Genomic DNA, 20,326 nt, shown 5'->3' with positions numbered 1-20,326 from the left:
TATAGCATTTTATAATCGTGTTCTCATTAATTATGTCTGTACGTATGTTGTTGATAGCCGCTAGCCTTTAATGGTATGTGCTCTTGCCAGAGTGGTTTTCATTTTTGATGTAGAAGTTGATCAGTATAAGCAATGAAAAAATTAACATTTTGGCGCACACCAACCCTTGCTAGTGTAGTCGTTGTATCTCCGCGTTGGAAATGACATTGCTTAAATGCCTAAATGCCATTATGAGGATAAAAAAAATAATCTCATGTCTATGCTTGTCGCAATTAAAATTAATGAAAAAGTTGACGCCATATGATCATAATGAAGACAACAAAATAAACAGCCATCATGGAACCCGAACCATGGACCCCTGGGTGGTAGCTGTATACGCTAACCACTACCCCACCTGACCCGCCTGCTTCATGGGGTGACATTATGGAACTATATGCGGATTGTGAAAAGTGCCGCATGAAAATTAATTAATTACAGCCAAACTAAGGCCCATTCAACGGAACCACTACTAGTTCAGGGACGTGTTCACCATTCCGAAGGCCATAAAAAATACAGCATTGAAAAAGGCGGAGCAAGTTTCGTGGTCTCCCCTTGTTAGTAAAAGACATTCATTCAGCGTCGCCCGAGGCTGTGAAAAATATTTTTAACAAAAATGTTATAATTCTTAAAAATGATAATAAATTAACAAAACTCCTTAGTTTATTAATCAAATTAATAACTTAATAAACTTAGATTGCATTATTAATATTCTTTAGTCTTTTTTCTACAATTTAAAAGTTTTTATGCCCATACGTAAGAGAGTTTGGCTAATTGGGGCAGCCGCTTAATTGGGGCAAAGTGCACAACTCTCGATACGTCCCAATTAACCGGAATCTACTGTACCTATTCTCTTTTACCCGAGTCTGCTAATACCAGCCAAATGCCTCAATGCATGAGATTTTTGCGACCAACTTAGATGAAATGGACTAAATTTTTATCAAGTCAGGTAAAAGGTGGCTTGTTTCTAAGAAGTGAGACTGGGGACGTTCCACAGAGGAATGGATTTGCATCATAAAAAAACTGTGCTAAACAAGGAAAGAGTGTTCACTCACCAAGTCGTTGGTTCCCAAGGGGTCTATGGTATCACATGCAATTCCATCTGAAAGTGTTCCATGCATCACTTCATTATCTTCTTCTCTGAGGGGGTCTTTGTTCTCCTCTTTTACCTGAAACTAGAAGAAAATGCTGGGAGTCACTCGATAAAAGCCAAATAATAATAATAATAATAAAATATATGCGCCATTATTTTTCGAATTTCTCTCTAAACACCCCCTCATTTTATGCCAAATGGTGTAAAAACATACCCTGTAAAATGTTGTTGCAATTGGATAATGGGAAAACATGCCGCATCACACTCAAAGTTGAGATATTTTGGTATTTTCGGCTGTTTTTCGGATATGAATGGTATTAAGAAGGCGCAGGTATTTTTCAACTGATTGTCTATGGTAACTTACGACACAGTGGACATTTGGCATGATTCTCCTAAAATATTTTCCAAATGTGACCAGTGGTTCCTGAGATACGTCCCCAAAAGTAAGCGCGTCCCATCCTAGGCAGACATTTTTGGTGGCACGAGGGTAGCATACACTCAACATCTGTTGATCATTCTCACTCATCGTAAAACCATAAAATTCTTTAGATAAACTTTAATATTCGTCAATCTAACCTTTCCCATTATTCAATCGCAATAACATTTCACAGGGTATGTTTTTACACCATTTGGCATAAAATGAGGGGGTGTCCCGAAAGAAATTCGAACAATGAAGACCACCCTAATGCACCATATGATGACTTTTCCCAGACTATTTCAAAGTCATGCACATCAGTTGAGTTGACATTGCACAGTGGAAGAGAATCCAAGTTATAATTAGTGTAGAGCTAACTACCTCAAGTTTATATAGGTAACTGTGTTCTTCTTTGATTTTCCAATTCATGTAATAAGGCAAGTTACTAAACTGAAGTCATGAGAGAAGGTTGCTTAACCCTTTCAAAGCTATCCTTCTTCCCGGGGTACAGTCAAAAAATGTGGAGGGTAAACTGGAGAACTGTGTGGTTTGAAAGAGAAGAGAAAGAAGAAGGGAATGGTAACATCAGCATTGAGAATAGGAACATGGAATGTCAGAACAATGAATAGGAAAGGGAAGTTGGAAAATGTGAAGAAAGAAATGGTGAGACACAACATCAGTATTCTAGGATTAAGTGAAGTAAGATGGGAAGGAGAAGGAGAATTTGATTCAGGAGATTATAAGATTATTTATAAGGGAGGGGAATCTAAGGAAAATGGAGTCGGGTTGATATACAGAAAGAATTTGGAGAGAAATATAACTAAAGTTATGCCAGTTAGCGATAGAGTAGTGGCTATCAAGATACTGAGTAAGCCAGTAGATACATTAATTATCCAAGTGTACTTGCCAACATCAGATGCAGAAGAAGAAGAGATTGAACGGATATATGAGCAAATAGAGGAAGTATATGAAGAAAATGGAAAAGGCAAAGTAAGAACTATAATGATGGGAGATTGGAACAGAGTAGTGGGGAATGGAAGAAGGACGAATGTAGTTGGAGATTATGGACTTGGAAGTAGAAATGAAAGAGGAGAAAAATTGATAAATTTTTGTGAGCGCTTGGAGTTATGGATTGCAAATACTTGGTTTAAAAATCATAAAAGAAGGTTGTACACGTGGAAAGCACCTGGAGATATTTCAAGATATCAGATAGATTTTATTATTGTCAATCAAAGGTTTAAGAATAGTGTTAAAATGGCAAAAACCTACCCAGGAGCAGATGCTGACTCTGACCACAATCTTCTAGTTACTGATATAAGAACACGATTGAAGCTTGTTAAGAAAGGGAGGTTGATAAGGAAATGGGATGTAAAAAAGCTGAAAAATGAGAAGAATGAAGCATATAATAAAAATGTTGAGAAAAAATTGGAAGATGTAAGACAAAGTAATGAGGTATCAGAGGAATGGAATAACATTAAGGATGTAATATGGGAAGTCTTAGAAGAGGAAGTTGGTGTTGTACAAAAGGAAAGAAATAGGAAGGAATGGATCACTCAGAGCATGATAGATAAAATGGAGGAAAGGAGAAAGTGGAAAAATGTTCACACTGAAGAAGGAAAAGGGCAATATAGGAAACTTAACAATGAACTACGAAGATTAACTGATAAGGCAAGAGAGGAGTGGATGGAGAGAGAATGCGAAAAGATGGAAGTCCTAGAAGAACAAGGGAGATTGGAAGAAATGTATAAAACAGCTAAAAAGTTCACAAAAAGAGAGCCAAAGAAAATAAGTAAACAAGGAATGTTAAATAAATACGGAAAGATAACAACAGGTGTTGAGGAAAACAAAAACATATGGAAAGAACATGTGAAAGAACTATATGATTGTAAAGATGATCATTCTGAGATGGAGCTGGAAGAGGAATGGGAATGTGAAGAGGTGAATAGAGGACCAAACATACTGAGAAGAGAAGTGGAAAAGGCAATCAAGGATCTCAAGGAAAGGAAAGCAATGGGATGCGATAGAATACCATCAGAAGCATTAAAGAACCTAGGTAACAGTGCAATGAGTCGACTAACAAATTTAATCAATAGGATATATGATACCGGGAGCTGGCCTGATGATCTACTTAAAACTATTCTAATACCAATACCAAAGAAATGTAATGCCAAAGAATGTAAAGACTATAGGACAATTAGTCTTATATGCCATGTTACCAAAGTAATTACAAGGATTATATTAAAAAGAATCGAAGGAAGAATTAAAGAAAGTATGGGAGAAGATCAATTTGGATTTAGAAAGGGTAAAGGGACTCGTGATGCAATAGGATGCTTGAGGATGATAGGAGAAAGAATGATGGAAGTGAATAGAGATTTGTACATTTGCTTTATTGATTGGGAAAAGGCATTTGATAAGGTTAATTGGAATGTGTTATTGAAAATTTTGAAAGACATTGGCATTGATTGGAAAGATAGGAGATTAATAAAGGAGATGTATTGTAGGCAGGTAGTAGTTATAAAAATTGGAGATGATGAAACAGAAGAAATTGGCATAGGAAGAGGAGTGAGGCAAGGGTGCTGCCTTTCTCCAGAGCTCTTCAATGTTTATGCAGAAAAAATGATGGAGAAAGCTTTAGAAAAAGCTAGAGGAGTTGTAATAGGAGGAGAAAGAATAAAAACAATTAAATATGCAGATGATCAGGCAGTGCTGGCAGAAAGTGAAGAAGATTTAAAACAAGTGATGGATGATATAATGGATGTGGGGAGGGAATTTGGAATGAACTTAAACATAAATAAAACCAAGGTGATGAGAATCAGCAGAAAAGAAGGTTGTGTTTGTATATCCTTAGAAGGAAATATCATACAGCAAGTACAGACTTTCCAATATTTGGGAAGTCTGGTAAGATGGAATGGAAGTTGTACTGAGGAAATAAGAAGAAGGATATCAATAGGTAAAGGAGCGTATGGAAAGGTAAAAGCATTGTTAACAGCAAAAAGAATTCCAATAGAGATGAGGAAGAGGTTTATGAAATGTTTTGTGTGGAGTGTAGTGTTGTACGGATGTGAATCATGGACTGTTAAAAAGAAGGAGGAAAGATATTTAGAAAGTTTTGAAATGTGGGTATGGAGACGAATGTTGAAAGTGAAGTGGACTGACAGAGTGAAGAATGAGGAAGTTCTAAGAAGAATAGGCGAGGAATGAAAATTAATAAATATGATTCATAAGAGGAAGGCAAGTTGGTTAGGGCATATATTAAGAAGGAATTGTTTGGAACGGAGAATAATAGAAGGGAAGATAGAAGGAAAGAGAGGAAGAGGAAGAAGGAGGATGGGAATGTTGGATGATATAAGAAGAGGAAGAAAATACAAAGACCTAAAGGAGGATGCTCAGGATAGAGAAAGATGGAGAGAAGTCCAGTGGAAACCTGTCTAAGGACAGTAATCACTAATGATGATGATGATTTTAATTAAATGTAGCAACTAGGAAAAATAAACATTATATAGTTAATTTTTTAGATATCTTTAAGCGGTTCTTTTTTAATTTAATGAGATTAAATTGGACAATAATCATAACATTTTTATATGTTAAGTAAAATCTGATGCTTTCCCGGCGAATATGTTCAAAAAAGGCTATTCGGGCTTCCAGCCGGGTGGTCTCCCTCCATTCTGCCGACGTTTCGGAACACGAGTCGGGTTCCATCCTCAGGGCTAATGGTGAGTGGATGAAGTTTGCCAGCTTGTTTACTCTTCAGTTGGTTGTGAGGTCTAACGTGATTGGCTGGGAGGCAGCCAATCTTATTTTCTTAAGTGCCGGTTTCCATGCATTACTCAGTGAATACCCTGTGTCACGATTGAGGGTGTTAGTTGCCAGCCGGATCTCGATGGATTCCTTAACCAGATTTTTATATGTTTGCTGATATATGTTTCTTTACTTCAATGTCCTCAAATTTAACAACAATAACGTAAAAGCCGATATTTCAGCGTGCCGCACTTTTCAGCCAAGTGGTAAAAAACGATATATCGGTGCGCCGCACTAAGAGGGTTAAACAAATAGAGAACAATCTTGATACCAAACCGTGTTACAGCAAAGACTACTGGCTTGTAAGCAGAATTGAGAGAGTTCACCATAGGCCTACTGCATAGGATAAGCAGCATTTCATTCATAACATTAGCAGCGTTGTACAGCAAAGATTGACTTATGAGTAAATGGATAAGCGTGATTAGACTTTTTGCCTTCTGTCATACAAGTGAAGGTCAAAATACTAAAGAAGTCTCCACAAAGAAATGCCAATACTTACGCCAGTCAAACCCATTTTCATCATACAAAGTAATTATTACTGCAACAAAAATTATAGAATGAATCTTTCAACACAGCTTTTACCCTGGATCAGTGGCAGATCTATGGGGGGTTGGGCTATCCTTGAGTACCCAATTTACACTAGATAGAATGGTAATTTTTTCCAACCCCCACTACTGTTGGTATTTTAACCCCACATAGCCTCCACCTTGACGCTATCCTGGATCTGCCACAGCCCTGGATGATGATAAAACTTACCGACATATTGGCAGTGGGAAGATGGAAGTCTGGCACCGGAATGAATATTTCAGTTGGTTGGACTGAGCATGCCATCTGTGAAGAGCCTGCAATCGCATCTCGAATGCAGTCCTTCGCTTCAGTAGAAGACCCCAAATTTTTATCAGCTTCTTTCACTTGTTCAATACTCTGCTGAGAGAATTACACTTATAAACAACTCACCTCCTTCAAAATCAACAAATCAGAAATGCTTTTTATCTTGATGAAACAGGATTTTTGAAATCTCATCAATGCCATTACATAAAAATTGAAAGGTGCCTGTAAAAAAATCACTCATAAATAGAGATACGTGAAAATCCCACTTTCATTTCTATTTTATCGCACTTTCAATGACTGTTTATCGCATTTTGTAGCGTCTATTTTTTTATTTTCCTAATGAGGTAGATGACAATAAAGTGTAGGGAAACACAGTCATATGACAAAATATAGAATATTTTTAATAATTATGTTGTAGAACAATTATAAATTAAGGAATAAGACACATAGTGGCGGAGGTGTAGCTTGCCCACACCCACTTGTAGTTTGCTGCCACGTTGATTTCCAGCCAATAGGGTAGTTTCCTTCATCAAAGAAAACAAAAGGCATTGATGGCGATTCGTTACCCACTATTAGTGTATTCATAATACACAAATTATTTGGTTTTTGAAATACCGGTTTAGACGAATGGCAAGGGTCAAATTTTATCCTCATTTGAAAAAGGCCAGATTGGCGCCCATGCGATTCCACTCCACGTGACGTCACAGGGACCTAGTTTCTACACGAGAGGATAGGAGTTTTACATCGTCTGAGGTTACCAATGCATGCATGAGGCACAGAGCTCAGGGAAACATGTCTTAATAATCACCTATTAAAACTGGCTAAGGTCGGAAAGTTTTCTTCGCTTGATAAGGTATTAATAAACCTTTTTTAAGCCATGCGCTACCAGCCAGGAAGGTACTCAGCTACCCGTTAGCATCCTACGTCCTATCAGCGCTCAGAGCCTCGATCAAGGTCACCTACCAGGCGGGAGGGGGAACCAGAAATGCGTCGCACGGACTTTTTCCCTTCATTCCTACTTACGCGTCGCGTTTTCGCGCGCTTGAAATTTTTCACTTTTCATTTGATCGCGAAAAATAGATATCGTCATTTAAAAATCTAAAAGCGTGAAATACGTACTCCAGGAGTAATAATCTTTCGATTTAGAAAATAAAAAAATAATAGGAAACCACCCTATTAGCAGCTGGCCAGTCGCTCACATGCTTTAAGTGGTGAGTATCGGCGGGGAATTTAAACTGCACTCGGCACAAACTGTACGAATTCTGCCATCAAAAAGGCAAATTTGCATAAAAATATCACAGACGTCCAGTCATCGCATCTATATCGCATTTGCCATTTTCACACATCTCTACTCATAAACTACATACATAACTACATGGTCGTTAGAAACTAAATTGGGCAAGAAGATTCTTGGTAGACTCATTTCATATTATGGCTCTATTACAACATCCTTGGGGCCATGAGAAGGCCTTCAAATCGTCCCATTCACAGCAAATTCATGTTACTCCTGGAATATCAAGGTCATGCAAAGTATCTTAATTCCCCTATTTTCAAGTTGCAAGCTTGTACTTAAAATAGAGATTGAGAGTAAGAATCTTCACTGCTGAATGAACAAAATTATTTTTATTGTTTTCCTGCATTTGCTTCTGCAATAATAATTTTCAGAGAAGTTGCGTTTGAAAGGACATAATCACTAAATAATAAATTTACTCAGTGGTGTCTCTTAAACTTGAAACCTCCTTTAAAATCAACAAATTAAGGATGTTGTTAACCCTGATGAAACGGGATTTTTGAAATCTTACCTACGCCATTAAGTAAAAATTGAAAGGTATCCATATGTCTGTTAGTCGATCATGCCAAACTACAAAGCCAGAAAACAAAACTGGGCAAGACCATTCTTGGTAGACTGAGTCCATATTATGGCTTTATTAAAACATCTTTAGGGCCATAAGAAGACCTTGAAATTGGCCCGTTCATGGAAAATTCATGATGCCCTTTGAGAACATGGAAGTCATGCCAAGAATCTTAATTCCCTTCTTTTCAAATTACCAGCTTACACTTAAAAAAGAGATAGAGGATAACTATTGTCACTGTAAATGAACAGAAAAACTAAATTTCTAAATCTTTCACTGGATTTGCTTCGGCAATAATATAATGCAGAGTACCATCAGTAAAAAATATTTTCATAGGGGTATTTTAGAAAATTATGTGGAATGAGTTAATTTTGTTCACAACGTCTTCCTATATCACAAATGAAATATGGAAGTTAATATTGAGTCCATTATGAAGACTTTCAGCTTTTTAATAGAATAGACACTGATCACTATAGGCCTACTCCATTTGGTGTGTGATTTCTCTACCAGAAGGTAAGTGGTTTCGTAAAGCTTAGAGTTACTAACATGAAAATAGATAAGCATGTCTAGGCTCTGGTTTAGTTGCCCAACTGAGGGTCATACAATATTTGTAGAGTGACTACCCATAGGAATACATATTTACACTTTCACAACTGAAGGTCATTCTCCTCTGTTTTTACTGTAGAAGAGCGATTAACATACCAATACCATATTTCTCCGAATATAGTCCCCCTCTAAATATAGTCCCCCCCCCCTAATTTGGGGCTTCAGTTTTGGGAAAAGTTAAAAAAAAATGCGTTTGAATATAGTCCCCCCTTTACTTTTACCCCAGGCATTTTTGGAAAAAAGGGGGGACTATATTCAGACATATACAGTACATAGGCTTTGGATAGTTAGCAGTCTGGCATGAGAATGCATGTATCAGTCATTAGAACTCAGTATGCACAGCGAAGTGCCTTCAATTGCATCTTGAATGCAGATGCAATTAGAGTTACTTCACGGCCCACAATTCAGTCCTTTGTCTCAGCAGGAGACCCAAACCTGTCATCAGCTGCCTTCTATCCTTCCATACTTAACAGAGAAAGTAACAGTGAACCACTTTAACTCCATCAAAACCACCACAAAAGTGAAAGTTCCAACCATTGATGAAACAGGATTTTTAATATCTCATCCACACTTTTACATACATAAATTTTGAGTGGTAGACATGAGTTACTCGATCACACAAAATCTATAGGACCAACTTAAACAAAATTCGGCAGAAGTTACTTGGTGCCTGGGGTTCATGTTAAGGCTACATGAAAATCGCCCTGGAGCCCTGAAAGGCCTTCAAGTGGGCTCTTTCATGGCATATTCAACAGCAATTATAAAAAATATGAAGGTCATGCAGAGGCTTCTCAATTTCCCTCTTAAATTTCCTTATCGAGGGTTATAATTTTCACAGTTAAACGAATGAAAAAAAAATTATTTTTCTTTGACTCATTTTGCTTGCACAGTAACATTTTTCTACGTAGTTGTATTTCTTACCTCAAAACCACTAAATTCTCTTTGTTCAACAATGGTGTCTTTGATTAGGATCATTGATTTTATTTAACCCTTGGAGTGCCGGGGTGCACTATTGCGCTCCTCCTATATCTCGCTAAAAGTGTCACGAGCGCCATGGCACTCCTGCGAATTTTTTTAATTATAAAAATTAACTCATATTACCAAAAAATCATCAAATACTACATTATAAAGGTGAAACCACATATAATAAATATTTCCTAGATTTTTTAAATATATACCTCCAGTTGTTTTTGAGACATCATTTTTTTTCCTAACCAACTGCAAAATCAGCAACAATGCCTTCGCACTTTGATACCTCATTCACATTATGATAGTTCCAGCCATCGTTGGAACTATCATGCATTCACACAACGATGGTCGAAACCTGTGCTGCCCACTAGTGCTGACATCTAAAATGAATGGGAAATTGACGGTTAGCAAAGCTGTTGAGGTATGCATGGACAAGACGTGTATTTACTGAATAATTTTTCTCACTCCCATATTCTTCCTTCCTAGGACAAATCCATGAAAAAAATAGAGCTACAAGAGCTTTTTGTCTTTCTCTTGTCTCTTCCGGTCTCTCAGCGCCTAACCATTGTAAAATGGCAATGTTCGGAACTATGTGAACTATTGTCAGGACATGCATTCACACGGCTAGTTCAGTCAACTATCATCGGGACGATGGCTCAAACGATCGTAATGTGAACGAGGCATCAGTGTAGTACCCAGGAGATAGTTTGACACCCAAAGGATTAATCAACGCTCCCACTTGCGTGTGGCCCGAGATTGTTCATAGGCTGTTGGTACTCTGTTCAGTAAATATCCAACAGGCTTTAAAGAGACAGCGACCAGGCAACAACAGTCTTTAACACTTTGAGTGCCGGCAGGTTATTTTAAAGCCCTACTGAAAAATCCAGCCTTTTTTACTAACTTCGTACATTTTTAAAACATAAGCATCAAAAAAATATTTATATCGATGTGCATTTCAGTAAAAATGAGACTTTTCTCTTATTTATGAATGAGCTGAATAACATTTATTGCCAATTTAAAAAAATATAATTTAACAATGAAAACCTGCTGTTTTTGAAATATAAAAACAGTTGCAACATATGATGTACCTTCAAAACATGCATAACAATTTTTTTATTACACTCAATTTGAACTATTGAAAGCATGGAAATCATAAAAAATCATTGTAAATCCTAGATGACAACAAGGGTCACTGCATCCTCAAGAAACTGTTCTTTCCGCAAAAGAATTTTCACACCAAGTGGCCTAAGATAAGGATGCCGGTAGCTGCAGAGGACTTTTCGTCCTCAAGGCATTAAAAGAACTCTTTTTCCATCAAGGATTTCATTTTTTAAATAACAGAACCACTAAGCAGTATAGTCGAAAAGTACCACATGCGAAATATTACGGCTTCACGCGTACAAAGACAAATATATAGAAAGACGTAATATTACGTCCATGGCAATCTTTGGAAAGATTAACAGGACGTAATATTACGTCCATGGCACGCTAAGTGTTGACAGTTTGTACTCTGTTTGCAGCTTGTTCCTCAACAGGCATTTCGGGAACAATATGGCACAGACTCTTAAAAGACAGGGACCGGTTTGGTTTTATGTTTCACCACACAGGGAACGAACAGAAAACATTGAATAGCCTCTCAACTAAGGGACTGGTTTGCCGTCTGCATCTCCCAACCAGAGGTGAATTTAGGGGGGTAACACGGTAAGTCATGACCCTGTAGGCTGTCCCAAAAAAACACTTTTTTGAAAATTCCAAAATCGTCACTCGGATTTCGATGACCCTCGGGTATACAAGGATAGGCAAAAAAAGATTTTCGAAAAAGTTTAAATAATTAGGTAGCGAGGGGCGCCTAAATACCAACACCCTTAATTTATCATACGATTTCCCAAACAATGTCAAATTAAGGGTAATCAGGGTAAGTTGTGGCCCTTTGGGCTAAAATTTCGTCGGTTTTTGCGTATCTTTCACCGTTTAGGCTTTGCGGCCCGCGCAGCCTGGCGCCAAGAGTGGCGCTAAGCGATGCGGCTCGCGCGACGCGGCGCAACTGACGGCTGAGGCCGTCCCCCTCCCCTCCCACACCCCTCCTCCTCACCTGCCGTCGCCCGCCATGTTCGCATGCTTCAGTGACTCTGTCTCTCTCTCTAGTTCAGATTTTGAACTCCTTTCGTAGACCAAATCATGTCGGCACGTATGGTAATAATCAATCTTATCCTTATTTTGGAAAATCGTTATAAATTTGTTAGCCTACTGAGAAAATTATTCAACAAAACCAGGTTTCAGTTGAACAAGCTCTTACCTCGTACCCCCATTTAGCATTTACCGAAGTTGGGAAGCAATCTGCAGTAAATATTGCTTTTGTTCTTCGTCGTTAGAGATACTGCTAATTAATTCTGTTATTAGGACCACCACGGCTGAGACCGTCTCCCTCCGCACCCTATCCTCCTCACTTATCCAATCCTACTCATGTCCAGAAGCTCTTTCTCCGTTATTTGTCCTGCCATTTTTCTAGACTGAGATACAAACTGCAATAGATTATGCTTTTGGTCCTCACGGCGCATTTCCTCACCTTTTGCGAATTCAATGTAACAACACGGACCTCTGGTAGATATGAATCATGGAATTTACTGAGGCGCTAGGGTTAGCAGCAACTATTAAGGGTTCTCTCATTGACCCTCCATAGTTTATAACCTTCCTGCCCCGCCAGACAGGGTTTTGAAAGTTCTGACGTCCAAGCCATAAAATCATTTTTCTGCGAAAGGACAGAAGCTAATACCACTGCTGTAATTGGCATGGTATTACATTCTTACGCCCCGTTCTCTTTCCGACCTTCATTGTGAATTGCGAAGTCAGTTCATTGTGGGGCAGCTTCGTGTCTACTGAATCGTGCTGTTATTCAGTGGGCTTTACTCTTGCTCTGCAATACGTTCTAAATGCTTGCATTTCCAATTTGCGTCTAAGTGTGTAAAAGCGTATGCATACTAGGAACATAGTGGTTTGTGTTTGAGCTGTAGACATGGAGCCAAGAAGGTGATCAGAAGAGCCCGCGATATCTTCGCCCTCGGGATAAAAGAGAAATCTGAATTTCGTACACCAAGCACATACCAAAATTGCGTAATCTACTATCAGTTTTATTATTCCAAATGAGAAAGTTGAAGCACACCATAAGCGTCAGTGCTATTTAACGGGTACATACTGCTCTCGTGATTTACGGTAGAGCTCGGATACCAGCCATAGAGAGGTGGAATGTGATCCAAGGTCGTAAGAAGCAGATCGAACTTTCGAACAAACGAAAAAAGCTAAGCCAGGAACTATTCTCATTAATCGTTTGACAATCAAGGCGTTTCACATCAAAATAAAAATGATGAAACGAATGCATGACCGTGAAAATGATTTCGTTCAATCTCTGAAAAAATTGCCCGTGACTAAAAACGTGCACAGGTAAGATTTATCATTTTTTGTTTCATCAAGTTCAATGAATGGTTTATTCGTGAGCTATCGCATGAATTTCTCAACAAATATCCTAAGAATTGGGAAACAACAGAAAGCTACCAAACAGCTCGACATCACATCAAACAGTTCAAGGTGGTGAATGATGTGGCCGAGAGGGAGTGGCCCCAATCATAGAATTAATTAGCAGTATCTCTAACGACGAAGAACAAAAGCAATATTTACTGCAGATTGCTTCCCAACTTCGGTAAATGCTAAATGGGGGTACGAGGTAAGAGCTTGTTCAACTGAAACCTGGTTTTGTTGAATAATTTTCTCAGTAGGCTAACAAATTTATAACGATTTTCCAAAATAAGGATAAGATTGATTATTACCATACGTGCCGACATGATTTGGTCTACGAAAGGAGTTCAAAATCTGAACTAGAGAGAGAGACAGAGTCACTGAAGCATGCGAACATGGCGGGCGACGGCAGGTGAGGAGGAGGGGTGTGGGAGGGGAGGGGGACCGCCTCAGCCGTCAGTTGCGCCGCGTCGCGCGAGCCGCATCGCTTAGCGCCACTCTTGGCGCCAGGCTGCGCGGGCCGCAAAGCCTAAACGGTGAAAGATACGCAAAAACCGACGAAATTTTAGCCCAAAGGGCCACAACTTACCCTGATTACCCTTAATTTGACATTGTTTGGGAAATCGTATGATAAATTAAGGGTGTTGGTATTTAGGCGCCCCTCGCTACCTAATTATTTAAACTTTTTCGAAAATCTTTTTTTGCCTATCCTTGTATACCCGAGGGTCATCGAAATCCGAGTGACGATTTTGGAATTTCCAAAAAAGTGTTTTTTTGGGACAGCCTAATGACCCTGCCTCAAAATTTTTAATTTTTTATTAGTTGAATCGTTGTTTTTGCAATTCATTTTTCTACACTGTAAATTTAAACTTCTTAAAACACTCAATGCTGAGAAAATTTATCATAATATACCGCCATGCGGAATAAATATTTTGCAATAATATCCGATATTACGTCTTCCTTAATCATATACAATCATGCATAGTTCAAAATTATTAAAATTTTCACTAGTAATAATATTAAACATTATAATAAAATTATTATAAATATATCATAATAAAAAGAAGGCAAAAAATCTGCTGCAAGCAAACGACTTGTAATTCAAGGCATCCGCATTTAGTGTGCTAAATATTTCAACTTCATCGGTTGTTAAAAACAAAAATGAATGCTAAAAAAATGGGCTGCTCTCATCTGGGAACGAACAAACAATAGTGAACAGGCTCTCAACAGGCAGGGGAAGGTTGGTTGTGCACTTCACCAAACAAGAAAGGAACAGACAACAGGCAATCAACTGACAGGGGCCAGTTGGTGGTATGTTTCACTGCACAGGGAACAAACAGACAACAGTTAACGCACTATACACCCAAGGGTAATCAATAGGTATTGATTTCTGCAAAAATAATGCCTGTTTGCTATCTAGTTTTAAGTCTGTTGGAGATTTAACGAACAGAGTATGGACAGCCTACAAACAATATCAATTTCAATACGTACTTGAAAGTTTAATTGTGTTGCACCTTCGGTATGTCAACATAAATGAACTGTTTTTAGATTTAAAAATGGACTGTATTTAGTTGTTTAATTTCGTCGTTACAAAGTGTTTTTGAAACTTTCGTATGCTGTGGAACAAGCACCTTCCACCGACCGTCGCTCTCTTGTGACTGACTGCACAGTCGTTCCTTTCATAACACCATCTCCTCTCCCTTCCCCTTCGGAGGCACTCCTTACAATACAATCCCCTGCCCGGGCACCCCAAACGGGGTCCATCCCCTCCTGGGGCACCACTCAGTCACTCACGTCCATTTCATTGCCGTAACAAATTGAATCTATACAAAATATTATGTGCTTAAACAGAAATTATACCTGATTGAATTCGGGTCATTCCATTTCAAATCAACCAGGCCATGACACCCACCGTCTCGGATTATCATGAAACTTGCCATGGTATTACATTCTTGTAAAATTAAGGCCGTTTTACACGGTACACAGAATTGCACAGGTTAAAGCTGCATTAATTTCTAAAATGGCGTGGAATTGAGTGAATGCATGAACGAAATTAGAACAGGGGCTAATTTGCCATCTCGCATCCACGCATTCTGGCATGTGTTCTAGTAATTCACCGCTTTACACACCGCAATTTTGATTGCGCCTTCGCACGTATGTCAGATTGCGCAATTCCGTATACTGTGTAAAACGGCCTTTAGAAATTTTGTGCACTTTTAGCCTCCAATTGTCAATTGCTAATGAAATATGAGCAAATGAAATTTGAGCATCACCCCTAAAGTGCCGCAACGTGCAACACATTGTGATTTTTATTTTCATCCATAACTCCATTCCTGTGAGATGAAAAGGCATGATTTTTTTCTAAAGCTAAGAGTACATAATATTCTCACGGTTATCATCAAATATTCATTGCATGAAGTAATTCAGCTGCAAAAAAATAAAGTTTTAAAAAATCTTGCTTGTACCATTTTTCACTGTCAGCATCCCCAGGGAATACCCATGCAAATACAGACTCATGGTTCAGTTTAAAGTGATCATTAATGTATGAGCAAAGATCTTGATGAAAAAAAATCAAGGAGTCCGACGTTCCTTTTAGTAAAACAAAATACTCATTTATGGTCACGGGAAAAAATGGCTCTTTTTCAAGGCACATAGATATTACACAATTTAGAGGAGATATAAGCTTATACTCATGATTACACGATATTGAAGCATACATTATCTCACTATAGCATATGCTACTGGCTCTTAGAGTTGGAAATACAAGAAGTCATGTGAATGTACTCCCCCACGTACTGCTATTTTCTTGCCTTCAGGATTATTCCTAAAAAGCTATCTCTTCCATGGGTAATAGGTAAATGAATAGTATGGTATAAAATGTGAAGGCAGAAGAGAGCCATCAGAAAGTTTTCTCCAATTTCAGTCTAAGTGAAGTTAATTAATTTCTCAGTCATATGGTACTGCCTTAGCGATATCCTGGTTGAATTTCAAACTAAGTAACTAATGCTTGTGTGACTGATAGCCAGGCTTACATTTTAACATCTCATTCGTATTGAGGTCTGTCTTGCCATGTCAGAGATAGCATTGTACAGTGTTGGCAAAGAACTGTTCTGAATTTCACAAAAAGAGTTTTACAAGCACAGCCCAAACTTTTTATATCAAAGAACTTCCAGAAGTGGACTGAGATTTAATTCCCCTACTGTGCAATATTCCTATTTCATCATTGTTGACTGTGTGCTCTCATCATCTTCATTGCTTCTTAAAGAAATACGAGTGTTTTCAACTTTAATGCTGTACCCCTTTGCCATACAAAAAGGTCCTGCGAGGAAATTTCTGAGGACCATACCTCTAGAAAAGTGTAAGTCTGTGTGAGCAGTGGGCTTCCTGGTGAAGCCTGGAGAAAAAAATTTGCTGTAGGTGTGACAAGAGGATTTCCAAAATTTGTAAAAGTGAAGTTGTTCCCAATGGCTTTGATGAAAGTGATAAAGAACTTACACCAGTAAAGTCTTTGGGGGAAAGTGATAGAAAATTAGATGAAGAAAACTGCAGCTTGGAGGCTTTAGACTCCTCATCTTTGAAATTACATTCTTTCTCTTTGCCACATCATGGTTAAGGTCATCAGATATGAAACAATGAGATGAAGTGGTGAGAGTACCATCTTTCTTCAGGTAAATCAAGCAAGGGTGTATGTTGCATGATAGATTTATCCAGTGATAACTTTGAACTTCATCCTGAATTAAAAATGAAAAGTTCTCACTAAAATCCAGTACGATAACTGCCTTTTCATAACTGAGGGTTTCTTTGCTTATTTTGAAAAACAAGGATTGTACTTTAGCGACATAATAATATGGTATCAGTCTATTCATTTTGAGGCATAGAATGTCCAAGAGTTCATCAATGGATGATGTAAACAATGGAAGTTCTGTTCTATCAGTGGAAACCCACTGCCTATATTTCACTGTATCAGAAGGGTCATATTTAAAAAAATTAGAAATGATGATATCCTTTAGCCTGGAAGGATCTAGACAGTAATAACATTTTCTGAGCATGCAATCTGCATTGTTTTTGCCACAGATGATGATATCCATCAACTCCTTACATATATGTTCCCTTCAATTGCAAGGCACTAATTAGCTGTATCATATTTTGATGTATGACGCAAACACAAAGTGAATGAGTCCCAGAAGCACCAGCCATCACAAAGTACTTTTGCTGAAGTGAACAAAATTTGGTGAACTCAATTTTTTCTTGTGGATATTGCTCTTTGAAGAGCACATAAAGTTCCTTGAGGTTATATAAAATCAACCTCTTACGCATATACCCATTCTTAGCCACACTGACTTTATCTTTGGCTCCAGGAATCTGTCTAGAATTCTTGTCAAGCTCGAAAAAAATTATCTCCAGCTCTACTATGGAGTTTGGAAGTGGTTTCCCAGCACATGGTGATGGCATAGCAGGTATTCCCTTCTCATCAAGTAACTTTTTTGCCTGTCTCTCAGTGTAGTCTGAAACATGAAATTCACTCATAATCCTTTTCCTAGACCAAAATAAAGGGGCCAGGGTCAACATTTCAATTTTACCCTGCCAGCTAACTGTTGGCAATTTATTCTTAATTGTAGTCAGCAGGTCATCCAATTCGGCTTTCTTTTGCTTGATGAGTTGACTGTCACTCACATCTTCATCACTACTTAGATTTTCTAGGGATGCATTCACTAATTTCAATACACCAGACACTTCAGAAACAAGGTGATGCTTACCCTGTGTTATCTTTCCTTTTCCATATGAGTGTCTACTATGATAAGAAAAAGAATTTAATTTCAAAGATGAGCAGTCTAAAGCCTCCAAGCTGCAGTTTTCTTCATCTAATTTTCTATCACTTTCCCCCAAAGACTTTACTGGTTTAAGTTCTTTATCGCTTTCATCAAAGCCATTGGGAACAACTTCACTTTTACAAATTTTGGAAATCCTCTTGTCACACCTACAGCAAATTTTTTTCTCCAGGCTTCACCAGGAAGCCCACTGCTCTCACAGACTTACACTTTTCTAGAGGTATGGTCCTCATAAATTTCCTCGCAGGACCTTTTCGTATGGCAAAGGGGTACAGCATTTAAGCTGAAAACACTCGTATTTCTTTAAGAAGCAATGAAGATGATGAGAGCACACAGTCAACAATGATGAAATAGGAATATTGCACAGTGGGGCAATTAAATCTCTGTCCACTTCTGGAAGTTCTTTGATATAAAAAGTTTGGGCTGTGCTTGTGTTGCTCTTTTTGTGAAATTCAGAACTGAGTTCTTTGCCAACACTGCACAATGCTATCTCTGACATGGCAAGACAGACCTCAATACGAATGAGATGTTAAAATGTAAGCCTGGCTATCAGTCACACAAGCATGAGTTACTTAGTTTGAAATTCAACCATGATATCGCTAAGGCAGTACCACATGACTGAGAAATTAATTAACTTCACTTAGACTGAAATTGGAGAAAAATTTTCTGATGGCTCTCTTCTGCCTTCACATTTTATACCATACTATTCATTTACCCATTACCAATGGAAGAGATAGCTTAGTAGGAATAATCCTGAAGGCAGGAAATTAGCAGTACGTGGGGGATTGCATTCACATGATTTCTTATGCATTTCCTACTCTAAGAGCCGGTAGCATATGCTATAGTGAGATAATGTATGCTCCAATATTGTGTAATCATGAGTATAAGCTTATATATCCTCTAAATTGTGTAATTTCTATGTGCCTTGAAAAAGAGGAATTTTTTCCCGTGACCATAAATGAGTATTTTTTTTACTAAACGAACGTCGGACTCACGATTTTTTTCATCAAGATCTTTGCTCATGCATTAATGATTACTTTAAACTGAACCATGAGTCTGTATTCGCATGGGCATTCCCTGGGGATGCTGACAGTGAAAAATGGTACAAGCAAGATTTTTTAAAACTTTATTATTTTGCAGCTGAATTACTTCATGCAGTGAATATTTTATGGTAACCATGAGAATATTATGTACTCATAACTTTAGAAAAAAATCATGCCTTTTCATCTCACAGGAATGGAGTTATGGATGAAAATAAAAAAATCACAATGTGTAGCACGTTGCGGCACTTAAGGGGTAACGCCCAAATTTCAATTGCTCATGTTTCATATACAATTGACGGCCAAAATTGTACAAAATTTCTAATTATACCAGTAAGTATGACCATGGCATGTTTCATGAAAATCTGAGTCGATGGGTGTCATTTGGTCAAAATATTGGTTGATTAGACATGGAATGACCCATTCATTAATATGATTATCACCAACCATTGATAATGGCTAATAAAGTGAGCTCGAAAATTATAACAGCTATCACGGGTTATGCATGATAAATATTTACTTTGCCAATTACAGGCAGGGGATGCTTGGTTTACATTTTAGCAGATAGGGAATGAACAGACAACAGTAAACCGGCACTCAACAGACAGGGGCCGGTTGATCATCCATTTTAAACTAAAGGGAGCATACAGAAAATGGTGAACAGGTTCTCTACAGGAAGAAAAAGATGACATATTGGACAAAAGAAGACAAAAGTGGACATGGTGCTGCCACATACTTATGGAAGATAGCAAATGCAAACAACAATGCCAATATCTCTGAAACCATTATCTGTACATCTTTATGTGCACTGTATTGCGGCTGTTGATTTAGAGAAAAAATTTATTTTTTTGAGTGTTATTTAACTTGCACTAAATCCCTGCAGCATAAAATTAAGTCATCCGTGCATACAAGTAACAGAGAAAGTCTTGATGTGATAATTGTTTTTCAGTGTCTTCCTTTAATAATTTATTGTATGTCTTCAGTTTCTGAGCAATTACTAATGTTTGTATTTAAAATGTGTTATGGGTATGCGAGTTCCGTCGCCGATAAGAACCTACTAACATTTGTCAGAGGACTGTGCTTCTTCTAGGTTTGTTTGTGTGAAGTGAAATTATTGTTTTCATGTAAAATCATTAATGGCGTGTTTCTCTCTTGAGTAATACATATAATATTGGCATAGTGAATACCCCAAATTGTATTCATTTAAGGAAGTCTTTCTTTGATGAAGACATGTGAAATATTTTTTGGTGTCGTGGTTTTTCTGGTAATGATGACAAAGCTTCCCGTGTGGAGTTGCTAGTCTCCCATCGGGCGCCTCCCCAGGTGGCGGATAGGGGAATGCTCAC

General features: G+C 38.0%; 1 protein-coding gene across 1 annotated transcript in view; it reads right to left on the bottom strand.

The window, feature by feature from the left end:
* LOC124172062 overlaps positions 1-18,439 on the bottom strand; it is a 50,484-nt gene extending 32,045 nt beyond the window's left edge. The window contains exons 1-5 of the mRNA XM_046551469.1: positions 18,306-18,439; positions 17,276-17,903; positions 16,696-16,842; positions 6,099-6,266; positions 1,092-1,211 (exon numbers count right to left, since the gene is read on the bottom strand). Of these exons, the coding sequence (XP_046407425.1) occupies positions 1,092-1,211; positions 6,099-6,266; positions 16,696-16,842; positions 17,276-17,903; positions 18,306-18,439 (1,197 nt within the window). The remainder of the gene's footprint in view (positions 1-1,091; positions 1,212-6,098; positions 6,267-16,695; positions 16,843-17,275; positions 17,904-18,305) is intronic.
* Between the last annotated feature and the right edge of the window lie 1,887 nt (positions 18,440-20,326).

The sequence above is a fragment of the Ischnura elegans genome, assembly GCF_921293095.1.
Source record: "Ischnura elegans chromosome 13 unlocalized genomic scaffold, ioIscEleg1.1 SUPER_13_unloc_1, whole genome shotgun sequence".
Classification (NCBI taxonomy): Eukaryota; Metazoa; Arthropoda; class Insecta; order Odonata; family Coenagrionidae; genus Ischnura; species Ischnura elegans.
This window is presented reverse-complemented; position numbering and strand designations above follow the sequence as displayed.